Here is a 27,999-nt window from a genome sequence, read left to right as displayed (position 1 = left end):
GGACTTCATGACCAAAACACCAAAAGCATTGGCAACAAAAGCCAAAATAGACAAATGGGACCTAATCAAACTCCACAGCTTCAGCACAGCAAAAGAAACAGTCACTAGAGTGAATCAGCAACCAACAGAATGGGAAAAAAATTTTGCAGTCCACCCATCTGACGAAGGGCTGATATCCGGAATCTACAAAGAACTAAAACAGATTTACAAGAAAAAAACAAACAAGTCCATTCAAAACTGGGTGAAGGATATGAACAGACACTTTACAAAAGAAGACATACATGAGGCCAACAAACATATGAATAAATGCTCATCATCACTGGTCATTAGAGAAATGCACATCAAAACTACATTGAGATAACAACTCATGCCAGTTAGAATGGCAATCATTAAAAAATCTGGAGACAGATGCTGGAGAGGATGTGGAGAAATAGGAACACTTTTACACTGTTGGTAGGAGTGTAAATTAGTTCAACCATTGTGGAAGACAGTGTGACGATTCCTCAAGGACCTAGAAATAGAAATTCTATTTGACCCAGCAATTTTATTACTGGATATACATCCAAAGGATTATAAATCGTTCTACTATAAGGACACGTGCACACGAATGTTCATTGCAGCACTGTTTACAATAGCAAAGACCTGGAACCAACCCAAATGCCCATCGATGATAGGCTGGACAGGGAAAATGTGACACATATACACCATGGAATATTATGCAGCCATCAAAAACGATGAGTTCATGTCCTTGTAGGGTCATAGATAAACCTGGAAACCACCATTCTCAGCAAACTGACACAAGAACAGAAAATTAAACACTGCATATTCTCACTCATAGGTGGGTGTTGATCAATGAGAACACCTGGACACAGGGAGGGGAGCATCACACACTGGGGTCTGTCAGGGGGAAATAGGGGAGGGACAGCACGGGGTGGGGAGTTGGGGAGAGATAGCATGGGGGGAAATGCTAGATATAGGTGATGGGGAGGAAGGCAGCACAACAATCTTACATGTCCTTCACATGTACCCCAAAACCTAAAATGCAATTTACAAAAAAAGCAATGAATGAATGCATACATGATTGTTTATAGCTGGATTTTAGATTAAAAACAAAAAGCAAAGAGACTTACAACCTTTTAACCCCCCAGAAATGACAACTGGATTCATTCAAATTTGGACTTGTTGGCTTGAATCAAACATTCTGAGGTCAACCTACATTAGTGATCAAAGGAGGATATAAAGTAGGTCATAAATCCTTATTAAATCCATGTGAAAACACAGGTATGAATGATGATAAGACCATCAGGAAAAAATGAGGGTAATATAAATGGTCAGTGTTAAGTTTCTATGAGTTTATTTCTTCTTTAAAAATCTATTTCTACAATTGAGGCCGTGTGCCAAGGACACGGACGAGTAATGCCTGCTGCCATGGAACGTACAATTGCGTGGAGGAGCTAAAACTCTAGAAGAGAGCCCTAAATACCTGTCTGAAGCATCAGCCTGGGCTACTCAGTAATCTCCTGAAGCTATAGTCTTGGTGTTCAGAAAGCAATGAAGCCATCACCAACCTCATCTCTCCCCCATTAAATAAACTTTCTCATCAATCACATTTCTATGTATCAGCAACAAACAATTAGAAATTGGAATTTCATAAGAAAAATTTACAATAGCATCTAAAACAATAAAATACCCAGGGATAAATCTAACAAAAGACACACAAGACCCATATACTGAAAACTATAAAACACTGATGAGATAAATTGAAGAAGACCTGCATAAATGGAGTTATACTGTGTTCGTGGATCTAAAGATTTAATATTATTAAGATGGCAGTTCCCACATTTGATCTAGAGATTCAATACCATTCCTCAGAACCCCTACAAGCTTTTTTGTAGATAGACAAGATAATTATGAAAGTTAATGGAAATGCAAAGGACCTAGAATCACATAACAACTTTGAAGAACAAAACTAGAGGACTCATACTACCTAATTTCAAGACTTACTAGAAAGCTAGTAATTGAGGCAACATGGTATTGGTGTAAGGGTAGACAAACAGATAAAATGGAACAGAAGAGAGTCCAGAAATAGACCAACACATATACAGTCAATTATTTATTTTTAAAAAGTAACAGAGAATCTTTCCAATAAATGATGTGGAACAACTGGACATTCATATGCAAAACAAACGAAATTTAGGCCCTTACCTCATGCAACAACCACATTTAAAAAAAAAAAAAAAACTTCGCAAAATGGATCCATAGACCTCAATGAAAAACCTAAAAGTTCTAGAGGAAAGTATAGGAGAAAATCTGTGACTTCAAATTAGGCAAAGATTTTTTAATATAGAACATAAAATAAACCACAACAGAAGAAAAAATGGAAAAACTAAAAACTTCTTTACTTCCAAGTACAGCCACCATGGAAAACAGTACAGAACTTGCTCAGAAAAATAAAAATAGAACCACTCTATAATCCAGTAATCCCACTATTGGGTATATGTCCAAAGGAAATGAAATCAGTATGTCAGAGAGATATCTACTCTCATGTTCATTGCAGCATTAGTTGCAATAGCCAAGTGGAATCAAGCTAAATGTCCATCAACAAATGAATGCATAAAGAGACTGTGGTATACATACATAATAGAACCCATTTAGCCTTAAAAAAGAAGGAAATCGTATCATCTGTGACAATATCAATGAACCTGAAGGACAATACGTTAAGTGAAATAAGCAAAGCACAAAAGGCCAAATAACATACAATCTCACTCATATGTGGGATCTAAAAAAGTTAAACTCATAGAAGCAGAGAATAGAATGGTGGTTACCAAGAGATAGGGGAAGGGGTTGGCTGGTAAGATGTTGATCAAAGGACACAAAATTTCAGTGAGATGGAAGAAATACATTCAAGAAATTTATAGTACAACATGGTGACTATAGTTAATAACAATGTATTATATTCTTGAAAATAGTTAAGAGAATAGATTTTAAGTGTTCTCACCACAAAAAAACAAGTATATGAGGTAATACATATGTTAATTAGCTAAATTTAGCCATTCCCCAATGTATCTACATTTCAAAGCCTTATGTTGTACATGATAAATGCATATAATTTTTGTCAATTAAAAAAATAATTAGTTAAAAAAATTATCTTCCAAAGATCCTGCCAAGAAAATGAAAATATAAGGCACAGGTTGGGAGAAAATATTTGCACAATATATATCTTATTAAAGACTTGTATCCAGAATACATAAAGAACATTTACAACTCAGTAAGAAAACAATAACACAATTTTTCAAATGGACAGAAGATTTTAACAGACACTTCACCAAAGAAGAAATATGGGTGGCAAATAAGCACATAGAAAATCTCAGCATCATTAATGATTACAGAAATGCATATTAAAAGCACAGTGAGATACGACCATATACCTACTAGGATGGCTAAAATTTTTTAAAATAGATAATGCCAAGTAGTAACAGGACTGCAGAATAACTGAAACTCATATATTGCTGGTGGAAATGCATAATAGTACAGCCATTTAAAAAAACAGTTTAGCAATTTCTTACAAAGTTAAACATATACTTACCATAAAACCCAGCAATCCTACTCCTAGGTATTTACCCAAGAGAAATTAAAACATATGTCCACACAAAGATCTGTAAGTGAAATCACAGCAGCTTTATTTGTAACAGCCAAAAATGGACGCCCAAATGTCCACCAGCTGGTGAATAGATAAGTTATGGTTCATCCATACAATGGAATGTTACTTAGTGATAAAAAGGAATGAACTCCTGATACGTGCAACAACATGGATGAATCTCAAATGCATTATGGTAAGAAAAAGAAGCCAAGCTCAAAGGACTACATACAGCATGATTCCATTTGTATGATGCTCTAGTAAAGGCAAAACCAGAGGTACAGAAATCAGATCAGTAGTTGTCAGAGGCTGGGGGTAGAAGAAGAGGACTGACTGCAAAGCAGTACATGGAAACTTTCTGCAGTGATTAAAATATTCTGTCTTTTGACTAGGATGATGGTTATATGACTGTACATTTGTAAAAACTCGTCACATTGTATCTCTAAAATGTGTGAATTTTACTGCATATAAATTATTATACCTTGATTAATCTAAAAGAAAATAATCTCTTTAAACCATTACCAAAACCTCAAAGCTTTTTCTCAGGAAGCTGTTTGGTGTAAAAGGAAAAGCATGGACTTTGGAGTGGGACAGACCAAACTCCAGCTCTGCACTTAGCCAGTATTTAACTGGGCAAGTTTCTTAACCTTTCTGAGTAATCTCAGTAAAGTGGGGATATGAAGAGTACAGATCTATTACTGTGATAATTTAATTAGACAGTACACGACCTGATAATACCTAAGTGATCATTTCCCTCAGCATATCCCATTCATTCCTCAAGCCCTCAGTGGTGATCTCCTTACTAATTTAAGTGCTCAAATAATTTAATAAGAGTATAGTTTAAGAAGCAGGTTGAACAATATAACCTTAAATCATTCAAGGATTAAAGACAGGAGAACAATGAGACAAAGAGCAATAATGTCTACTTTATTTAACAGATTCTAAGGAAGCCATGGTTCCAGTTGCCTGCAGAAGGCTAGATGCCCAGGAATCTAAATGTTTTCATTCAGAAAATAAATGGTTCCTAAGGAGTAGGGATGACAGGAGGATGGTTTTGACCTCCTGAAACAAGGAGTAGACTCTTTCTCACCTATAGATTCCATCCCTGGGATGGAACAGGGGTGATGGTGGAGCAGCTCTCGGCATGCTTAGTCCAGGCTCAGGCACAAACTGGGCTTTAATTTTAAAATTATCTTTTTATGGGTATATGGGGTAAGAGCTAGACATAGAGTCCAGAAAAGGAGAGGTCACTGGGTATGGTATCTACACAAAAAAGCTGGGCCAGCGTTGAACCATTCCCTTAGCTCCAGCCTACACTCCTCAGGCAAACATGTTATTCATCTGATATCACAGAGGTTGAGAACCACCATTTCCAAAGGGAAACGTCACAGACAGAAGACCAGCTGAAAATCCTGGGAAGTAAACAGGCTAAATAAAAACAGTGCATTTAGAATCAACATTCTCAAGACATGAAACTTTGGAAATTTAGATCATGATAAAGATAGTGTTCAAACCAATGGGGGAAAAGGGAAATTAATGACCAAAATAACTTTGAGACAACTGGCTCCTCATTTGCAATGCAAATAAAACTGAATCCCTGCCCTCACTCCTTACACACACAAAAAAATTCTAAGTGCATTAAAGATTCAAATGTAAAACAAAAATTATAAAAGCACTTGAAGAAAACATGGAGACATTCTTTAAATAATTTCAGAGTAAAGAAAACATTTCTAAACATGACACAAAGCCCAAGCTATAAAGCAAAAGACAGATCAATTTGACTACTTGAAAATTGTGTTTTTTTGGACTAAGCAATTACTATAAACAAGAGGCAAACTGCAAACTAAGAAAAAAAATATTTGAAATACATACATAAAAAGGCCTAACCTCTTTAATGTACAAAGAGCCTTTAAAAACTAAAAATAAGGCCAGGCACAGTGGCTCACACCTATAATCCCAGAATTTTAGGAGGCCAAGGTGGGTGGATTGCTGGAGTTCAGGAGTTTGAGACCAGCCTAGGCAACATGGTGAAAACTTGTCTCCACAAAAAAACTAAAAGAAAAAAAATTAGCTGGGTGTGGTGACACACAGCTGCAGTCCTGGCTACTCAGGAGGCTGAGGCGGGAGGATCACTTGAGCTTGGGAGGTGGAAGCTGTAGTGAGCTGGAATCGCTCCACTGCACTCCAGCCTGGGTACAAGAGCAAGATTCTGCCTCAAAAAAATAAAAATAAAAAATAAAAACTATTAATAAAAAACATACATTCTAATAGGAAAAATGAGCAAGACCATGAACAGAGAATTCTCCAAACTAGAAATACAAATGCCAATAATCATATGAAACCAAGATTAATCTCACTCCCAATGAAAGAAATACAAACTAAAACAAGATACCACCTTTTAAAGGATACTTGACACAGAAATGTTTATAATATCAAAAAAAGGAATTACTGTAAAGCCCATCAGTAGAGGACTGTCCATAATATGTGCATAATAGTGCATAAGTACAATTAAACACCATGTACCATTACAATTTAAATGCTGATTTCACCTATACTGATAATATTAAAAGCAGTCTGTACCACATGGCTGCATGTGGGGAAAAACATTTCAATCTGTATAACAATACACTGCATCTATTTGTGAAAAAGTGCATAGAGACATGTCTGAAAGAAAATTTACCAAATAATAGCAGGGTTTTTTTTTACCCTAGGAGACATTTCAAGTGACTTTTACTTTATTTCAAAATTGTACTATCTTTTTAATAATCTACAGTAAGCACATACATCTATAATTAAAGAAGTCTGTTATTTTCATTTTGAAAAATATGAAGAATATGAAGAGTTTCAGTGCAATATTTCAACCAAATGAAACAAAAGGAATTAATCTGCAGTAAGACCAATGTCCAGCCAGACAAAGGCCTTGCCTTGCAGCTGTGCCTTCTTCTAACCTGCACTAGGCAGCATGAGACCGACAGGCAAGTATGCACTCTCAGGTTTACAAAGGTGAAGCCAGGTGCAGGATGGTATGGATTCAGAGAACAGGAGTGGAGAGTGATAAAGACTCAGTTCAAATGCTCGTTCTACCACATTAGCTGTGTTGACCTTGGGCAAGTCAATTAACTTCTCTGAACCTCAGTTTCCTCCTCTATAAAAGTAGGATAATAACTGTCTCTACCTTATAGGGTTGTTGAAAAGATTAAATAAGATACGCAAGTGATACCCTCAGCTTTCAATAAAGGTTAGCTGCTTATATTATTATCTGGGACACTGAGACATTTGTTCACATTGCAACCAATATATTCCCCATGATCCAAGGTCATGGAGCAGAGGGGAAAGAAGGTCCTGCAAACCTCAGAGAATTCCAACACCTGGTCTTGGAAAACAACATGCTTCTCTAGCCACTATGAAACCTTCCTGGAAGAAGCAGGCAGGGAGGAGGGCAGCCAGCTGGAAAGAGGAGGAGGAGGACGAAGCAAGGACCTAAATAATTTCCTGCTGCCTACTGTGTCGTCCATGAAACAACATCACCCACTCCTCTCCACCCACCTTTCCTCCTGGGCTGACTGATTCCTTCCCCCAGACATCAGCATGTGAGACTCCTAGAATGACTACTTTGGCACCAAGTCAGATAAAACTTCAGGAATTGGGTGGAGCATCCTTCATTCTGTAGATAAGGAGCCTGAGGGTCCAAGAGGAAAGAGACTCTCAGGGAACCAAAGCAGCCAGCACACACCATAAACTCTAGATCTCTAGATCTTGGGGTCCCCTCCTATGCCTTCCTTCCCTTTCCCTGACTGCTCCCTCACAAATGCTCATTTCCCCCATTTCCTTCCCCTGCTTTGTGACCTGTCAAACTCCTCAATTTGATAGGGTCTCTTTTCTCGGGACCCCTTTTCTCTTCTCTGGCAGCCCTAATTGTCGTTTATGTCCTTCCCTGAAGTGGGGGAAAGAAACAGACTGGTACTGTTCTGACTCAAAGCCTGGCCTAGAAAGAGGACCAGTATGGCCATCACTAAGTGAAACCAACATAGCCATCCCTTTGCTTCCAACAGAAATAGGACACAAGCCATGGTGTGAAATGAGAAGGCAGGGTGGGAGTGAAGGGGAGCTCTGAGTTATTCTCAAACCTTCCTGATGACACTGGAGGTTACCTTGAAACTCTTAGGAAAGGAAGACCCCAGAAGAGAGAGGTACCAGCAGATTCAAGAGGAACCAGCAGACTCCATCTCCTAGGTTGTAAACGCAACCAAGATGCAGGGCAGCCATGGGTGAGGAAAGACTTGGAGGCAGGAGTGGAAGGGCACTTTCCCAGGGCACAGTCCTGACTCTTGGCGATGATTGGGCTGGGGCTTACCTTGGGAAGGCTGACTGGAGTCCTGGGCTTGGTCCTTGGGTTCTTAATCAACAGCCTCTGATCCAGAGGAAGAAGGTGGTATTTCATGGCCTCAATGAGGAAGTCTTTACAGGTGTTGTTATTCTTTATCAAAGCTTCTTCTTCAACTGTCTAGAGGTAACAATCCACAGGTGATCCTAGAGCAAAGCTCAGCCACATTTCCCAAGCTTTCTCCCTGGGCTCAGTCATTCCTGTACTCCCACACTCATTCATTTCTTCACCACATCATCTCAGACCCAAAGACTTACAACTTACTGCTCAACTCCTGCATCTTAAGAGCACAGTGGGATAAGGGATCAAGCTCTCACATTAGACCAGATCCACTACTTAACATCTCTGATCCTCAGTTTCCTCATCTGTAAAATGGGCATATTAAAGGTATCTACAACCAGTTTTGTTTGTTTTGAGGCTTAAATGAGTTTATGCAAAACAAAAGACAAATAGCCACCCTGAAAGCCTCTAAACACATTTCTCCTGATTTGAATACATTGTAATGTTGAGGGCAAACAGACATCTGAGAGGAGGAGTGAGGTGAAAGAGGAAAGGGTGTGGGAGCCATCAGCCAACCTTTGGAGGCATTAAGCAAATTAAGCTTGCCAAGGAGAAAGATTCATATCTATTGTCTTATGGTGAAGGTCTCAGGGCGGAAAATCCACCAGTGAGGCTCTTTCTAACAGAGTAACAATATCAGAGCAGAAAAATTATCCTGCACAAAGTTCCACCTATTGACCTCACCTAGGACTCCATCTAAGCTGGAGCTGGGGCTTCTTCGCCTCTTATTCCATAGCTCAGGACCTAAGCAGGTACTCAGCAAATGTAAGCCTAAAGGTTTCACTAGCAAGACCAAGCATGAAGCCATTCTGGTGCTCTAACTCTCAACGCTCTACCTTCTGGCCCAGGTCAGATCACTGTGTGGCATATCTGGAATGGGTAGTGTGGTCTTCTGAGGCTGCTTTGTGTTGGGAAAGATCAATTCCATTCAACAGCTAACAGTGATTGAATGTCTCCTAGTTGGGCAGCCCTGTGCTGGTCCCCAGAAAGAAAATGATGAACAAAACAAAATTTCTGACCCAGAAATTTCTGACCCTGCAGAATTCAAGCCCAGTCAGAGAATGAGAAGGGCCTCCCACCTCAATTATCTCAGCCCTCAAGTCAGTGATGCACAAGGCCTGACTGAGCCTCTCCTGGGTCCCCGTCTGTCACTAGGAATGAAAGCACAGCCAGGGCCATCACCTGCTGGGCAGCATTGGAGCTGGAAGGGAAAAAAAGGATTGGTGAGGGAAGCCCTCTATGTACCTCTGAGCACCTCCCTCCCCAGAGACAGTCCCCAGGAACTGTTTCCTTGGAAGGTTTTTTTTTCCCCCTCCCAGTAAGGAACTGAGCCAGCTTGAGATGAATCATAAACTTCTAGGGTCAGTTACAAAAAAAAAAGGGTGTGAGAGGATATCTATCTAAACAAGGTTGGAAGGAAGAGAAATGCATGAGCAGCTATTTCTCTGGAAGAACTTACTCAGCTTGAATTAAAAGTTCTCCTGTAAAGTTAGTGCTTCACAGGTACAGAGTTTCAACTTGAGGGTGATGAAAAAGTTTTCGAAATCTGTATAGTCACGGTTGTACTGCATTGTGAATGTAATTAATGCCTCTAAATTGTATGCTTAAAAATGGTTAAAATAACAGAGTTTATGTTATATATATTTTATCACAATATATTATACATTTAATACAACATTTTTAAATGCTGAGTAAAAGCCTAATAAATGCTAGCTTTTGTGAAAGAAAAAAAAACCTCCCCCAGAAGTCAGACAGTGTTGGTGCAGGTCTGCCCAGGGCTTTCCCTTCTTCCTCCTCCTTCATCACCATCAGCCATCGCAGCAATTATACTCATTTGAAGTTTCCAAGTCAAAAGAATGTTAATGAAACATCCTCTTCCACAGGTGTTCACTCTGGGAGGCCTGATAAAAGGCCTTTCTGAACAAAGGGCAGAGGGCAAGGGAGTCCTACACAATATTTCTCATGCCATTGCCTCTGACCCCCTTTGTTTCCAGATCTAAACTCTGCTTTGGCATAGTAATCCAAGAACATTTCCTAATGGTGATGTTTGTTAAATTTCAGTTGTGGATGGCTGGTGGAGTTTGTGACCAAGGGCCTCTAAGGCCCCTTTAGCTTCCTCTGGAACCCAGGTCCCCAGGCCGCCCACTCTCCCTGTAGAAGCGAGACTATGCTGGAATCCAGATGCCTTCTCCACCTCCGGCCAGCTTCCCACAGGACAGTGGGAGGTTTGACAGACACTGGATGCTCAGGCCAGTTCACTCCCTCTGCTTAGGGGACCTTTTCTACAGGAAGAATATGCTGCCACCAGGTGGCAGTGGTACCACCCAACGCAGCATGGATACTCCATTTAAGAGCTTGCAAGCCTATCCCTCAGCAGCTGAGATGGCTGAGGTACAGCGTTTCAGGGAACATTTCACTGACCCCTCACATCTGCCATCAACAAGTGTCACCAGCAGAGGAGTTTACAAGTGCTCATGAGGATACTGTGTCACCTGCTACTAAGAATCGCAGCAGTGGTCATGAAGACTACAAAGTAAGATCAGTAACATTCACTGAACACTGTGTTACAGACCTTAAGTGGGTTATCTCATTTTATCCCCAAGCAATCCTAGAAAGGCAAGCACCATTTTTACCAGATGAGAAAACTGAGGTTTAAAACACTTAAGGATGTGCCCAGTATTATATGGCTGGGGAGTAACAAGAGCTGGGCTGCTGGGCTGCTAAACTGCCTCTTATCCTTGCATTACACCTTCCCTTCCTTCTAGAGGCTCCTTGGAGACAGCAGAGGGCTAACCTGCTGTCTTGATGTTTTGTTTTGTTTATATATTTTCAGGTTTATTCTCTGCTTCTATTGTGTCTAATGCCATTTACTATATAAAATAATTCATGTAATGGGTAAGCAGAAAAGAGCCTATCAATGGTGGCAGCTAGCTTGGTGAAGAACTACGTACTTCAGAGCCAGACTAACATGGATTTGAACCCTGAGCCTCCCTAAGGCTGGTGACCCCCGATAAATTCCAACCTCCCTAAGTCTCAAGGCCTATATGAGTAAAAAAGGAGTTACAGTCTTTGCTTCTCAGGGTTGTTATAAGGATTAAGTGAGAAAACATAGGGCACCATAAAAGAACCCCACAATTCTTAATTTTTTTTCCTTTCCAGACTAAGTAGAATCACTACGTATATTGTAGGCACCTGGTTTTTACAGTCTTGAATTTGGCTTCAAATTTCCTAAAACTAAGACAAAAAGGGAATACAGAAACATTGTGGACATGACCCTTCTTGCTTCGGCCCTCTACAACAAAGGCAGCTAACTTCCATGGAACGTGTTATGCTGGGCTCCACGCTAAACATCCGACTTGCGTACTCCACTCCTTTAGTGCCCACAGCAACCCTGCGGGGCTCTACTATAAAATCTGTTCTATGGAAGAAAAACTGAGGCTTAAAGAGGTTAAATAAAAATCTAAAACTAATAAGCAGTAGAGCAGAGACTGAAACCTAAGTGTCCTATTTTCAAGCCTATGCTCTTAAACTTTACAACCCCTAACACTTAACCCAGCGGGTTGGTTCCCTCAGCACATACAGAAGATCCACTAAACCTCTCAACTGCTCCGTCCAGTCAGGATTGCCCACTGTTGTTCCTAGAGGCCTGGGTGAACACAGCAGTGCTTGGTTCTTCATACAGTACTCACCTGAACTAGGTAGTCCCTAGGCAAGAGAGGGAGTCGGACATGTTCCATCAGCTTTGCCATGTGCTCTAAGCGGGTTTCTTTCTCATAATTGATCCATGAAATCACAGCTTCAAACACCTATAAAGAAAAGCAACATGAGCAACTTCAGTAAAGAGACAAAAGCTTTCAAATAACCCTCAATCTGTGAAAAAAAAAAAAAAGGAGAAAAAGTTACGAGTCATCCACAAGGGTGTTTAATTAATCTGAGACTCAATAGCTGGCCTCAGAAAGCAATCACACACACACTCTACACACACACACACACACACACACACACACACACACACACACACGGACAAACCTGCTATCCCAAATGTAGAATCATCATGGTTCATTCTAAAATAAAAACCAGTTCCAATAGTTATTTAAGGGTAGAAATACCGAGCAGTAACTGCAAACCAAATTTATAGAGGCTGCCTAGGAAGATGAGACCCTGGGGGCAATGTCGTCATCACCCAGGCCTCCCTTTCCCCACTTATGTCCCAAGTAAAGTTAATGCAGAATAAAAACAGGAAGAACACCCTCTGCCCAAAGCTGGCTGTGATGGTCAATGCGACACTGAATGACAAGGAATGGCAAACATTTCTCCTTGAGGAGAAATTTCATTTGTATGCAAATCGAAACTGGAGGGCTTGGAACCAAAAAGGCAGACCTATACTTTGGATGTTCGCTCTACTCAGGGATAAGTCCAAATTTGAACTCTGTGCCACCAGATACACACAGACAGAGAAAATTCAGTGTTGGTGGGGCCATGGGGAAACCAGCAATGTCTGTTAAAATGTCATTAATATGCTTTTTAAAAGGGGAGGGAAGTATTGGCATTCTCAATCAAAATTTTAAATGTGCATACTCATTGACTTTAAAATACCACTTCTGGAGCTCTAGCCTATACTCACATCAGTGTAAGAGAATAGAATATGCCCTGCAAGATGTTAGCTGCAGCATGGTTGTAACAGGACAAAAAAATAAAACTACCTAAAGTCCACTAATGGGCTTTAGGAGAAATTATTAAAGGAGTATCCATACCATTAGATACAGTTATCCCTCAGTACCCTTGGGGCACTGTTTTGTTTTTTTTGTGTATGTTTTTAAAACAGAGTCTTGCTCTGTCTCCCAGTCTGGAGTGCAATGACACAATACAGGTATTGATCAACTTACAACCTATGAAACTTATGACCATTCGACTTTACGACCACAATCGCGTCTGGCAGCGCAAACGTTGCCCAGCTGGGCGTACGACGGTGTGGACCAGCTTCCGGCAGCACTACCATCTCCGCGTGCACCATTTCAACTGTTATCCCAGACTCGGTACAGCAATTTGTGTTTTGTGTCTTGGATATTTTTCATCAAACCCCTCCCAATAAACTTCTTATACATTTCGAAGCAATGGACCCAAACATCGAATGATTTGCAAGGATTGAACGGATGGCGCACGATGTGTTTTTTCCGTATCATGAAATTTATGAAGAAAAAAAGAAACATACAATTCAGACAAAGCTCACCATGTTTATGAAAAAACCAACTCCGGTAACCCCAACTGCTGCCTCAGATGACGACATCAACGATCCGCAGCCAAGCACCAGCGGCCAATAAAATGTTTCGTACATGTTTATGTATTTTGATATGTTTTGCAATTGGGAAAATGTTTCCTATGGTATTTTTTACACCTGTATTTTGTATTTTTGTATGCACCTGTATTTTGTAATTTTGTATATTTTACAAATATTAAACCAGTTGTACTGGTAATGCAGTGTTTTACTTAAACCTGACGAATGTAAAAATAAGAAACAAAATGGTGTAGAGATGATACAAATGGCATAAAAGAACAAAGAAAATTATGATATATAACAATAATGAAAGAAAATTATGATAAAATATGACTTAAAGATTTTTATAACATCATTTCACAGTACTGTACATATAGCCTACTCAACTTACGACCAAATCGTGTTACGACCGGTCTGTCAGAACCAACCGTGGTCGTAAGTCAAGCACTAGCTGTATCGGCTCACTGCAACCTCCACCTCCCAGGTTCAAGTGATTCTCCTGTCTCAGCCTCCCTAGTAGCTGGGATTACAGGTGTGCGCCACCATGCCTGGCTAATTTTTGTATTTTTAGTAGATACGTGATTTCACCATGTTGGCCAGGCTGTTCTCGATCTCCTGACCTCAGGTGATCGAACTGCCTCGGCCTCCCAAAGTGCTGGGATTACCGGCGTGAGCCACCACACCTGGCCCCAGCGCACAGTTCTACAACCACCCACAGATACCAACATCTGCCAATGCTCAAGTCCCTTATATAAAATGGCATAATATTTGCATATAACCTCCGGACATCCTCCCATATACTTTAAAACATCCTCCCATACACACATGTGTGTGTGTGTGTGTGTGTGTGTGTGTGTGTGTGTATTTAAAGTATATAAATAATATAATTTAAATAATTATAGAAGATTACTTATAATACCTAATATAATGCCCATACATCACTTCATGCAAGTGGATTCAGTGTAGTACTTAGTGTTGCAGCAAACTCAAATTTTGCTTTTTGGAACTTTGTGGAATTTTTTTCTTCTGAATATTTTCTTAGTTGAATCCATGGATATGGAACCCATGGATACAGAGTGCCAACTCTATTTTCAGCTATTAAAAGAATAAAGCAAAACATCTTTTTATACCTGATTAAAGAAGACATCTCAAAAGGACATAGAGCCAGCTGGATGGGGCTTTCAATACCAATATTTGGGACAATTTAAATATCAAAGAGAATAATGAAGAAATCAGATCAGTGCTGCTTTGAGAGGAAGCAGGATCAGGGAATGACTGAAAAAGGTTCAAAGGAAGCTTTTTGTGGTTTAGGGTGTGCATTACATGCGCATATACATTTGTCAAAACTAATCAAATTGTCCATTTAATATCCATATATCTCAATACATGGGGTTACACCTGTAATCCCAGCACTTTGGGAAGCCAAAGTGGAAGTCCAGGAGTTTGAGACCAGCCTGAGGAACTTAACAAGACCCCATCTCTATCAAAAAAAAAAAAAAAAAAATCAGGCATGGTGGCACATGTCAGTAGTCCCAGCTGCTTGAGAGGCTAAGGTGGGAATATAGTCTTAATTTTTTTTTTAATTATAATATGGCCAAGCATGGTGGCTCACATCTATAATCCCAACATTTTGGGAAGCCAAGACAGGCAGATTGCTTGAGCCCAGGAGTTCAAGACCAGCCTGGGCAGCATGGCAAAAACCCTATCTCTACAAAATAAAAAAATCAGCCAGGCATGGTGAGCATGCCTATAGTCCCAGCTACTAGGGAGGCTAAGGGGAGAGGACTGCTTGAGCCTGGGAGGTCAAGGCTACAGTGTGCCATGAGTGTACCACTGCACTCCAACCTGGGTGATGAGGTAAGGCCCTGTCTCAAAAAATAATAATAATAATTTAAAAAATATAATCCATGAACCCATATGGATACTAAAAAAGTAGAAGAAAGTCTCTTCTTTCCTATATGGATACTACAAAAGTGTAAGAAGTTCTCTTCTTTCCAAGGAAAAAAAAATGCCCCATAAAAGGAATAATGGAATTAGAAAAATTCCATTTTTGCAATACCACCAATGTAGTAACTGATTGAGCAAAGATCACCAATAGATGCTAAAATCAAAAGTTGTTAAAGGCCAGGTGCAGTGGCTCACACCTGTAATCCCAGCACTTTGGGAAGCCAGGGTGGGAGCCCAGGAGTTTGAAACCAGCCTGAGAAACTTAGCAAGATCCCATCTGTACAAAAAAAAAAAGAAAATCAGTCAGGCATAGTGGCACATGTCTGTAGTCCCAGCTGCTTGAGGGGCTGAGGCAGGAAGATCACTTGAGCCCTGGAGGTTGAAGCTGCAGTGAGCTGTAACCATGCTACTGCACTCCAGCCTGGGAAGCAAGAGCCCGTCCTTAAAAAAAAAAAAAAAAAAAACAGAATCACACAACAGATTACATATTACTTACATAGAGGGAAAATATCCTCAAATAGAGAGCTCTGATAGACAATACCTTAAACAAGGGACCAAATTTAACACCACCAATAAGAGGACAAACTTATATTCCTGATTGTGATTTAATTGAAAACACATAGTGTCTCCTAAGTACTATTCTTCCTAAAATATTAACATTTAACCTGAATCTTACGGTGAGGAAATAATCAGACAACTCTATGTTTGCCACACTCTACAAGATGGTTTGCCTGAATTTTCAAAACTGCTAATATCATGGAAGACAAAAAAAGGTAGGAAGACAGTTCTAGATTAGGGAGATTTATAGACTAGGCAACTAAATGCAGTGCATAAACCTTAGATTATGGTTGTAAAAGAAATTGCCATAAATGGCTTTTGGGAGGCTATTAAGAAAATGTGAATATCCACTATCTGTTAGATAATATTGCTAGATCAATATTAAATTTCATTGGTATAACTGGATTTATGGCTAGAAAAGAGAACTTCCTTGTTCCTAAGAAATACATGCTATAATATTTAGGGGTAATGTGTCATAATGTCTGCAATGTATTGTCAAATGATTCAGCAAAATGAAAGATTAGAGAGATAAAGTAAATGAAACCAAGTATTAATGGTCAGTCTAGGTAAAGACGACATGAATGTTCATTCTTGCAAACTTATAATAGGTTTTTAATTTTTCAGAATAAGAAGTGGAAGGCAGACGAAAAGAAATTCTAAGGGAAAAAACTACCACAAAATTTACAGGATGGCAGAAAATTGGCATGAAAACTTTACCTGCAAGGGGAAAAAGTATTCTGATTTTTCTTAACCTAAGTGCATTTTTGTGTGTTGATATGTTAATGGTGCTTTGCCCTAAAACACTTGCCACTGTTTCCTAATTATATACTTAAGTCGGGCTGGAAATAACTTGAATTTGGCAAGCAAAGAAAAGAGAGGGGGAAAGGGGAAGGGAAAGGGAAAGGAAGGGAAGGGAGCAGAAAAGGAAAGGAGTAGTACATACGTATAGTTTGCTCCTATTTTTATATAAAATAACCTATTTATGTACAAACATAAGCACATACACCATAGAAATCCTCATCTAGTTCATTTTTTATTAGGAGCTCTCATGGAGCTATGTCCCTCACCCTCATAGCATTGTTTGAATGATTATGTTTCTTCCACTAGCCCTTAAGACCCATGAGAGACCTTGTCTTATTTGCTGGCACATAACACAAACTGAAATACTTTTAAAATGAATGAATGGAAAATGAGTTCAAAATAAGCATGGAAGGAGATGTGTGGAAGGCTGGAGCAGACAGCAGGGCCGGGGAAAAGGGAGTTGGAATCTTGGTGGGTAAGGCAGAGTCAAAGGCAGATAAAGTCTGCCTTTGCTGGTTAGGTGATGGGTAGACAACCCCATTCTGCCCTGCTTGTGGTTGGTTAGCCACACCTCTTTCTAGTCCCCTTTACTAAACTGTGAGCCTATGCAGGGTGAGAAATGTACCAGCTCTATCTCTGCACACCATCCCCCAATGCTGCCTAGCACAACACAAGGTAATTGACTGCAAAGGTTTGCTGAAGAATAAACTACAAGGCCTTGAGTGGATAGCATTTATCGATCACATTCTTCCCCATCAACCAGCTTAATTTTTGTTATAAAAACAAAAAAGCAAGCTGAGTCTCCCAAAGTCGATATTTAACCTTATCTTTATTTTCGGCTTGACTTGTTTAACTGGTTCCGCTTAGTTGCACTGTTTACCTACTCAGCTGTGAAAGCCACAGCATTCAGCAACAGCAGTGACCTTCTCAGCAGCTAGAGGAGGCCACATATTTTCTGCATTTGGACTTCATGCTTGAAAATAAACAAGCAAATAAACTTCCAACTTGCTTTAGCTTTCAATGTACCTAAAATCTTTCCCAATAACCCTTCCCATCAAGGGACTCTCCATAAACACTGCCTCCCTGAGTTATCAAGATAACCCAACGAGTAGGTACTCTTATGCCTTATTAAATGACTTGCCCAAGTCCCAGAACTAAAAAGAAGCAGAGTCAGCTATGCTTGGTTACATACAAAACCAACTTCAGTGCTCTTGCTCTAAACACATTATTCTTAGCTGACTCTCAAATGTCTAATAGATCTAATAACAGTGGGGTTGCAAACTGCTGCCCACAGGCCAAATCCAGCCTGCCACCTGTTTTGGTAAATAAAATTATGTTGGAAGACAGCCACACTCATCGTTTACGTATTGTCTGTGACTGCTTTCACATTACAGTAGCAGACATGAGAAGCCATGACACACAAAGCCTAACATATTTACTATCTGGCCTTTCCTGGAAAAGGTTTGTCAACTCCCAGTCTATAAAATCTAAGCAGAGACTATAGATTCCATCACAGGACGGGGTGATATCTACTTAGATACTACTTTTTGTGATGAAATAATCAGCTGCTCTTAGGCACACTTAGGGTTTCACTTTTAAAACAAAGAAATAGCATGGTGGCTCACGCCTGTAATCCCAGCACTGTGGGAGGCCGAGGCGGGTGGATCACGAGGTCAAGAGATCGAGACCATCCTGGTCAACATGGTGAAACCCCGTCTCTACTAAAAATACAAAAAATTAGCTGGGCGTGGTGGCGCGTGCCTATAATCCCAGCTACTCAGGAGGCTGGGGCAGGAGAATTGCCTGAACCCAGGAGGCGGAGGTTGCGGTGAGCCGAGATCGCGCCATTGCACTCCAGCCTGGATAACAAGAGCGAAACTCCGTCCCCCCCCCCCCAAAAAAAAAAGCAAAGAAATAGCCCCATTTCCTCACTGATTAATGTCCTAGAACCAATTTCTTGCATGCTGCAAGACTGTCATGTGGAAAGAAGCTGGAGAAAATCAGATTCCATAGCTCCCAGCTCACCACACTTCAGATGTAAGCCCAGGTCCTGGCCAGAGAACACCAGATGAATCCAGTCCTTCCACTCCGCCCCTCTGGACAGACAGGCGGCCAAGCCAAGCTGGACTTCCACGCCCCAAGGAAAATGAGGAGTCCTGGGGCACTTTTCCCTACTTTCAAAATGTGTTTTGAAGATCAAGAAGGACTCAAGTTAAAAAGGCTGGGCACTGACTTGGCCAGGGGAGAAGTTCAATTGGGAGCAATTCTCAGCAAAACATAGGAAGAAGGAAAAGAAGCTAATTTTGACAATATCAGGGGGGAAAAGAAAAAACAGCTAGGTTCCTGTACATGGACCTGATTGTTACTTGATCTGAGAAGGAGTAACTTTATCAATAACAACAAACACAGGCATTTTACACATATGATCCAATTTAATCCACCAAAAATCTCTATAACGCAGGTGTCACTGCTTACATTTTACAGAAGAGGAAACAGCCTCAGAGAGGTTAGCAAGCTGTACAAGGTCTACTGCCAGGGAGTAGTAGATCTGATGTGAACTCACCTCTAACTCCAAAAACTCATGTTCAAACATTACACAATTTGCATCTGAGAGACAAAATTAATTTTAAAAATCTGGGCAGACTGTTGAGTTGGGAAACCAAGTTCCTACACTGATAATCCTAATTACAATCCTCCACACCCTCCTAGGACATCTCCCCTGGGTTTCCTTATTCTTTTCCCAGGGATTGAGACAATAGCATTTACCAAATCCCTGCCATGCTTTGAAATAAAGATAGGCCGGGTGTGGTGGCTCATGCCTATAATCCCAGCATTTTGGGAGGCTAAAGCAGGTGGATCACCAGAGGTCAAGAGATCATAGACCATCCCGGCCAACATGGTGAAACCCGACTCTACTAAAAAGACAAAAATTAGCTGGGTGTGGTGGTGTGCCTGTAATCCCAGCTACCTGGGAAGCTGAGGCAGGAGAATTGCTTGAACCTGGGAGGTGGAGGTTGCAGTGAGCTGAGATCATGCCACTGCACTCCAGCCTGGGTGACAGAGCAAGACTCCGCTCAAAAAAATTAATTAACTAATTAATTAAGAAGATAGTGCTTCTAGACACAAGAATGATTCTGTCGGATTCCTGTTTTTGTTTCTTAAATGAAAGCTTAACAAGTTGTATTAACCATATTCTCACTTCATTGTCACACCCAACACCAGGGACAACTGGGAACAGTGTTGTGCTGCAATTAAAGCTCATTGTGCATATCTCTTCCTAACTCCACATTTAGTGACATTACACTGGTAGTTGAAGTCAGCCTTGATGGAAATATTTATACCATGGAAATCAGCAAACGAATCAATAAATGAATCAGGGCTTTTGGAATGTTTTTTAGAGAGCCAGTTGTTAAACATTTACCAGCACACCACTGACTGAGTGATGCCCTGGTCTGAAGGCTCCCTAGAAACCTACCCAGTTGAATTAATCTTTCTGACTGTACCATCACCATAAGCTCTTTCTTGTAGTTGCTTCATTTTAGATTCACAAGGACCCTGTGAAACTGCTAGTCATTTGCAAAAGGAGAAAGTAGGGCAGAGAGAAACGAAGTAGTTTGCCTGACATTACCCAGCAAATTGGTGAGAAGACAGAAATTAGAACCACTGATTTCAGTCTACACTTTCCCAGCACACTGCACATCTCCTTCATACCACATCTCTCACTTTGTAGCGATATATTTATTTGTGCACATATTTGATAAAATATCTCTTCTCTATGTCATTATCAAGTTCTGCGAAGGGAGGTATCTTGTTTTTATCTGTTTGCCAATGTCTCTCCTGTGACTGATATGCTATCTGCATATCACAGAGTAATATTTCTTAATAGAATGAATAAATTAATGAAAGCATGAATGACTGTATGTATGGTTCTTTTCCTACAGCAGCACACTGCCAGATATCTGACTTCAGATAACCAAAAATCATGAAAAAATTAAAACAGTAAGATTACTTGGCCTGGAAATTGTTCTTCAGCTTTCTATCACTGCCTACAGCCAGTAAAAAAGATTTTCACTGAGAAAATCTTTAGCTGGGTTCTTGTTCCACAAAGAGCAAGGAAAGGACTGAAGCATAATGGTTTGATAGAAACGCCTACAAGCTGAGAGACTTCAGTGGCACTAATCCTAACTACGGGTGCAGGATGACATAGGGATGGAGAATGTCTGCCGGTCAATATGGTGGACTGAGCTGCTTTGGAAAGAATCGTTCCCTGTAGCTCCAAACACGTGAAAAAAATGTATTACAATAAAGTAAAGATTTGAGCCACATGTGAAAGCAAGAAGAAAATGCCTGAGCGTTTTAAATAAGAAGGAATTCAAGCCAGGCAGCTGAACAAAAGTTGAAGCCAAAATGTCTCACAGAGACAATTCAGATATGAGCTTTAATTGAAGACTGGTGTCTTCAATTGGGTAGGGTGTCTGGGCCATAGGCTCCTGTGGACAGTTTTGCCCCAGCTGTAAAACTAAGACTAAATGAACTCTGCTCATCTGCTATGAGTAAGGGGAAGGAAGTTTGCCATCTCCTGTGGGCTGAGGAATGCAGTGAGGAAGGAGGCAAGGAAGAGGGGAAAGATAGGGAGTAAAATCTACATCTTCAAGAAACTCAAACCCTAGGCTCATGCCACATACAAATGTAGAGATTGAACTGACATCATTCAAGTGGCATAGGAAGTATATAAGACAAAATCTAATACAAAAACTGTTTCCTAAACCAGTAAACCTGCCCTATAGGATCCACAGCCCAGGGCAATCTAGATTCCCAGGATATGACACCCTCTGAACATGAAGTCACAATCAAAAATTATAAATCACCAAGGAAATGAATTACCAAAAGACAGATCAAAGATGCAAAAAATAGTAGAATATCTGGGATAACCAATGAAAGGTGGCTTAAAGACTCTTCTCCACAATGTGTTCCTAAGGATACCAAATGCAGGAGATATTCTGTAGTAAAGGGGCTCAGGGGCCAAATGAGCCCAAGACACACATCATACTGTATTCCCAAATACCCCTTAAAGGTTCGCAGAGCTCATATAAAAGCTCTGACAAGTCCTGTAGTAAAGAAACCTGGTTACTTTGTTCAGCCAGTTTCTCCTAAATGTATCTAACCTGAGAATGCTTTAAAACAACAACAACAACAACAACAACAACAACAAATAACTCAAACACCTATAAACATCTTGTAATACTGTCTTTATGGACACATTTAGGCAAATACTGACCTCAAGAAGAAAGTTCTCAGTCCTTAAATCTCTTCACAGACTCCTACCCCACACCCACCCTCATCTCCCACCATACCCCATTGAAGGTCCTTGGTTCTTGTCACAGAGGTTACTTTTCTCCCCAAGTACAAGTTATTCCAAACTTCCAAGTCTTTAGTAGGAATAGTCCTACTATTCCTCCAACTTAAATGGCTTTCCAAAATTATACTCTCATTCTCCTAAGTTTAGCTCAAAGATTCTCTTTTCCATGACATCGTTCCTATCCAACAACCTGGAATAAAATATTTCAGGGTGCTTTCCTTGAACTACAATTATAAGCAATTATTTCTCTTGGACAAATACTATGGACACATGTTTTCAGTCTGTCTTCCTACCAGACTATGAGCCCCTGAATAGTAATTAGCTGTCACTCATCTCTGTGCCCCTCATCGGGGTGGGGGTGCATTAATAAAGAGCAGGGCTTGGGAGGCAGACACATGCAGCTTCACATTATGGCGCTATTTACTCTTAATGAGCTGTGTCACCTCTCTGAGCCTTAGTTTCTTACTCTGCAAAATGAAGACAATAATCTCTGCCTTGCAAGTTGTGGTAAGAATTAGAAATAATGTTCTGAATGTCATGCTGAACAGGAAAAATCAGATGCAAAAGCACACACACACCATTATTCTATTTATATAAACTTCCAAAACGGGTAAAACTCATCTAAGGTGTGAGAAGCCAAGAAGGTAGATGCCCTTCCCAGGGTAGGGAGTAGTAACTGGAAGGCGATTCTGGGGTTTGTTTCTTTATCTGGATGCTAGTTACGTGGGTGTTTTACTTTGTAAAAAGTTTAATTGTATACTTTGTTTGCTTCTCTATGAACTTACTTCAGTACAAACTTCATGTTTTAAAAATAATAATAGTAATAATGTGTGAAATGTACCTGGAGAACACTGGTTGGTCATGGTAGATTTGGGGGCACGGTGCTGTGGTATTCTGTGCATAGGTGGTTATTGAATTGCACTGTCCAAAGGAGAACTGTAAAAAGAGTAATGCAAGGTAGGGCTTTAATAGATCACTGCTTGTAGGCTGAGAAGCTGGCAACTCTAAATGATAACCTCAGAGTAAGGCAGGGCTGCCAAGAGCTTGGCCTAGGCAGCAGGGTACACCTGCTCAGTCACCTGGCAATGCCTCCACAGCAATCACGCAAGCCAAGCCCACCAGCTGAGGCCCTCCAGCCTGCTCTCCACACCACCTGGCTGGAGAGGCAAGGAATTCAGACAGAAGGACATGCAACACCAATGATCCTAGGAGATAAGGGCCCAGTCCCTCCAGAGAAATAAGATATCAGAATTTGGCCCCTAAAATGCAGTTTAAGGAGACAACAGCACATTTTAAAATGTGATAATGCAAAAAGAAAGTAACCTATAGTTCTTATTCCAGCACATACTTAACACTAATTTTTTAAGGAGACTTAATAAATTTCTTCCTAACCAGTATCTAAAATATATGTCATTTCCCTGTTAAGACTCACTCAGAGGTGTCTCTGAAAAGCCTCAATAGTGTTTCATAAGAAGGTATGGGACCTTCAGATGGAGAAATATATTTACCAGATAGGAAAGCAAAGATTCAAAGAAGTCCAGTAACTTGCTAGGCCCCACAGCAATTCAAGGGCAAAACTGCACTGGAACTCAGGAGTCGTATCTCTTTCCTTAAAGCAGATTTCTCCCAGAAGGTTGTTTACCCTGCCCCTGGGTCACTGGGTCACTGAGGATGTTCATTGCCAGACCTGAACTTTGTGTCTCAAAGGGAAATATAATAAACATGCTGTCTGTTCACAGGCTTAGTCCTGACCCCTCAACACCCACCATGTGGAAGAATCAGATGCCTTGGAGGGACTTGCTTTATCTTTTTGGCTCTGTCCTCAGGGTAGTGGAGTGTGTGGTAGATGCACCTGACAGGGTAACTTAAGCATGAGAATGGCTCTATGGTCTAAGAAGAACCTGTTTTCAGTGTTCCAAGCTAAGGAATAAAGAACCTGGAGATTCATTTCTTACCTATGAGGAACATCTGTACCCCAGCTCATCCTGGAACATGCAGGGGATTGAGGCCCTTTGTTTTGTGTTAAATGAAGGTTACCAGGTGAAGGTCACTAGCACGAGGGTGCTACGTGAAGATGCTATATAAACTGCATGCATTTTACAAGCAGTTGCGATTCCCTGTCCAGCCTGCCACCACTGGAGAGCCCTGTATGTAAACGCCCTCAATAAACCCTATGTCTCGTTTGCTGCCTCCAGGCCTCTTCTTCGACCTCTTGAACATGGTGCCATCCCTATTGAACTCAACAGGGGTCCAGCATGACATGAGGAAGGGGAAGGTCCTACCCAATGAACTAGTGATTTTGTGTGACTCCTACCACATCCATTTGACCTCTCTCATATAATAGGAATTCTAAAATAAAAACCACATGAAGGAAAAACAAGAGCAAAAATGGCAAGGATCCATGCCCTCCCCTGCCTTCGAATTCCCCTATCTGTCCATACTTTCTGGAAAAATGTTAAAATTATTCCCATAACTTCAGCTGGCTCAGGGTGGAGTCCAGCCCCAGTCTGCCTGGATCCCTTGGGGAACATCTGCTGAGCCCTTCCATGGCACCTCCCGGAGCACTGAGTCAGGCACTGTGTGTGATACAGAGATGACTAAGATACCCTCACAGCCCTCAAGGTATTTGAGGGCAGTAGAGCAGATAAGGAATGGGCAAAAGCAAGTGATGTTGGAAGAAGAACAGTCTCTGAGCCCTGGGAGGGGCCCAGGCAGGGCTGGGGACACTGGGGTACATGAGGTCACAACCACTCTCTGACCCTGCTAAGCACTGGGCCCCCGGTCTCACCAACAGCCCAGACCAATATGGCTACTAGGAAAAGCTTCCCCTTAAGAAAGGCCCCAGTCAACAGTTATGACTAGTACTAGGTGCAGTGCTAGTAGTAATAACCATAATAATAGCAGCAATAACAATAGTATCTTACAGTAATGAACACTTCCTGTATTCTAGGCACTTTTCATATATCATCCCATTTAATCCTCATAACAACCTTATAAGATAGATACTATACTACCATTACTCACCTTTTACAGATGAGAAAACTGAGCCATAGGGAGGTTCTTTTACGTAGTCATTCAACAGCGACTTTTTCCAGTGCCTACCATGAACCTGATACCACTCCAGCAGTGACAACTGGACAGATAAAATTCCTGTCTACTTGTATATGGTACATACATTCTTGTGCGAAATACATAGCCAAAGTTCTCAGCTTGTTTAAGTAGGAAAGTCAAGATTCAAACTCAGCCCCTTTGACTGTAGAACTTATACTTGCAAACTCCCAAGATGGAAGCTGCCTAGGGCTGGCCACTGTTACTTATACTCATTGTTAACAGTAAAATACTGCATTTCCTCTATTTTAAGATGCATGTGTTTTTTACAGGTTAATGTCTGAAATCTGGCTTTTTTAATATATGTTCAAAGAAATCTGTGGGCAGCACACAGAGTAAGTCATAATTGCTGACATGCTGTTAAGTGTGGAGTCAGCGGAACACAAGTTATTTGATTACCAACGCAGTTGAGTTTTCTGCAACTGTTAACATCATATGCAGTTGAATTTTAACTCAAGATCCCTAATATTACTTCAAATACATTTTTAAATTCCACTATAAAACAGTACTGAAAGGAAAGGTTGTTATGCATGCAAGAGATTGCTTATCACACACAATGTAATTAAAGGGGGTAGAAATCACTAAATCTCCTGGAACAGACGTAGAATTTTCAAAGCCTAAAGGACTAGCATTCAAATGAAAAACATCTAATTGTCAGAAGCTTCCAGCTATTTAATTTCCAGTGACACATGATCAATTAAGGAGAAAAAAAATTATGAGTTTAGCCAAAGAGAAAATGTAGACCAAGCCCCACTATTCTTTGATAAACCTCAAAATTGCACTGCCAATCTTAAAGGTCCTAAAGGGATCAAGATCACGAGTAATCTGCTTTATGAAAAACAGGACATAATTCTGAAGTTACACATAAGTTCCAAGAAGCAAATATGAAATAGAGCTTCCTTAATGTGAAAAATACCCATACTCCAAACATTGGTTATACAGAAACAGCAACTCATAGGTAAGTATATGAATTATTGAGCACCACTGCAAACAATTTTTAAGTTTATACATTTAAAGTCATGTTTCTTTGTTTCTGGAAAGATGTAATTAATTCAATGGCATACTTTTCCATTATCAATGGCAAAATTGGTACCATGATCATTATTAAATGGTGCCTATAAATGGATGATTATGCAATTACAATGACAACTGCCATTTATTGAGCACCTGCCAAATGCTATATTTGGTATCCATTTTAAATTTAAGGAAAATAAGGTTCAAAGAGACTAGTGACTTCTCAAGGTCATATAGCCAGAAAGCAGAGAATAGAATCAGGTTTGCCTGGGCCCAAAGCCCAAGTGGTTTCCAGAGCACTATAATGCCTCTCCCTATTAATAACCCACCCCTACTCCCGCCCAGACACAGCAAGCACAGATTTGCCTTCATGTGCAGAAAACTTTCTATGATCTCAAGAGCAGGATGGGCCAGCATGAATTCAAAGTAACAGGGTTCCCCCACTCTCAACCGACATACCCCAAGCGAATTCAAATCCTGCTGTTTATGAGTGCTTCCATTTTCTCACTCTACACTTAGAACATGCTCAAGGGGGCCCCAAATTGACCAACTGTCTTAACATTCACATAGCCAATCAACTGACAATTAGAAGGTTCATTCCTTCCAATTGTGCCCATTTGGTAGCAAAATCCAGAGCAGACAGTACATATGCTTGGTAAGAAGGCAGGGCATCCTCTCAGTTTCTGACTTTAAGGCAGGAAGGGACCTTTGTACACATACAGGTTCAAGGAAGCTGAGGCCTTCCTGAGCCTAAGGGACAGTCCAGTTTATTGTGCCAGTCACCTTCTGGGAACCCATTGCTATTCTGAGGAAAGCCTACAGTTTTAACAAATGACTTTTTCTTCTTGATCAAATTTCCCAGGATGGCAGACAGGGGTGTGTGTTTTACCCCATTCTCTGGACATGTGAATGCAATTTCTTCTCAGATACAAAATCCTTTTCAATGTTTTTCCTTAAATATTCCCTCAAGAAAGAGCCCCAAGCTTGGATGCAAAGAGTGAACTAAGACATTCAGAAAACATGTATTGAGCATCTCTGAGGATGCAGAAAGGAATAAGATGTAGTCCCTACCATAAAGGAACTCAGTTGAATGTGGGAGGAAGATCAGCTCAGAACTAACTATGTACAATGAAAAGGAGAAAATGGTGAGTGTTATCCTGAAACACAGAGGAGGAAGGGAATAATCCCTTCCTCCTCTGTGTTTCAGGATAACAGGATTTCAGGATTTCAGTTTGCAGGATATATAACAAACTGGGTTAATGGTGATTGAATACCTACTAGGTACCAAGTACTATACCAGGCATTTTACATATATTATCCCAATGAATTGCCCTGTGGAATATGTTCTAATACTATTATCCTCACTTTACAACACGAGGAAACAAAGGAGAGGCAAAGAACCTAACCCAAGCTCACATAACTAATTTGTCAATACCGGAGCTGAGGTTTGGACCCTGATGGCCAACACTGAAGCTTATGGTATCTCACTATAGCAGACTACATCTACCGGCGTAAAGAAATTTTTCCTGGTAGAAGAGGAATCTGAATTTGCTTCCTCTTCTGTAATACAGGGACAACAGCAGTGCCTGCTTCACAAGGCTACGGCAGAGGTGGAATGAGCCCAAGAACATAAAGCACTTAGCACAGTGTTTGGCGAACTGTAAGTGTTCAGTAAATCATGGCAGCTTCGTCATCACCACCACCACTGTCATTTCTTCTCTAAAGAGTCTAGAATGAGGCCGGGCGCGGTGGCTCAAGCCTGTAATCCCAGCACTGTGGGAGGCCGAGGCGGGTGGATCACGAGGTCAAGAGATCGAGACCATCCTGGTCAACATGGTGAAACCCCGTCTCTACTA

General features: G+C 40.7%; 1 protein-coding gene across 5 annotated transcripts in view; it reads right to left on the bottom strand.

Moving 5' to 3' along the window:
- KLHL3 (kelch like family member 3) overlaps nucleotides 1–27,999 on the bottom strand; it is a 123,350-nt gene that overhangs the window by 36,424 nt on the left and 58,927 nt on the right. For all 5 annotated transcript variants that reach the window (XM_037728654.1, XM_017500966.2, XM_017500967.2 and 2 more), the window contains exons 7-8: nucleotides 11,771–11,887; nucleotides 7,992–8,141 (exon numbers count right to left, since the gene is read on the bottom strand). In XM_037728654.1, the coding sequence (XP_037584582.1) occupies nucleotides 7,992–8,141; nucleotides 11,771–11,887 (267 nt within the window). The remainder of the gene's footprint in view (nucleotides 1–7,991; nucleotides 8,142–11,770; nucleotides 11,888–27,999) is intronic.

This window comes from Cebus imitator, unplaced genomic scaffold (assembly GCF_001604975.1).
Source record: "Cebus imitator isolate Cc_AM_T3 unplaced genomic scaffold, Cebus_imitator-1.0 Scaffold274, whole genome shotgun sequence".
Taxonomy (NCBI): domain Eukaryota; kingdom Metazoa; phylum Chordata; class Mammalia; order Primates; family Cebidae; genus Cebus; species Cebus imitator.
This window is presented reverse-complemented; position numbering and strand designations above follow the sequence as displayed.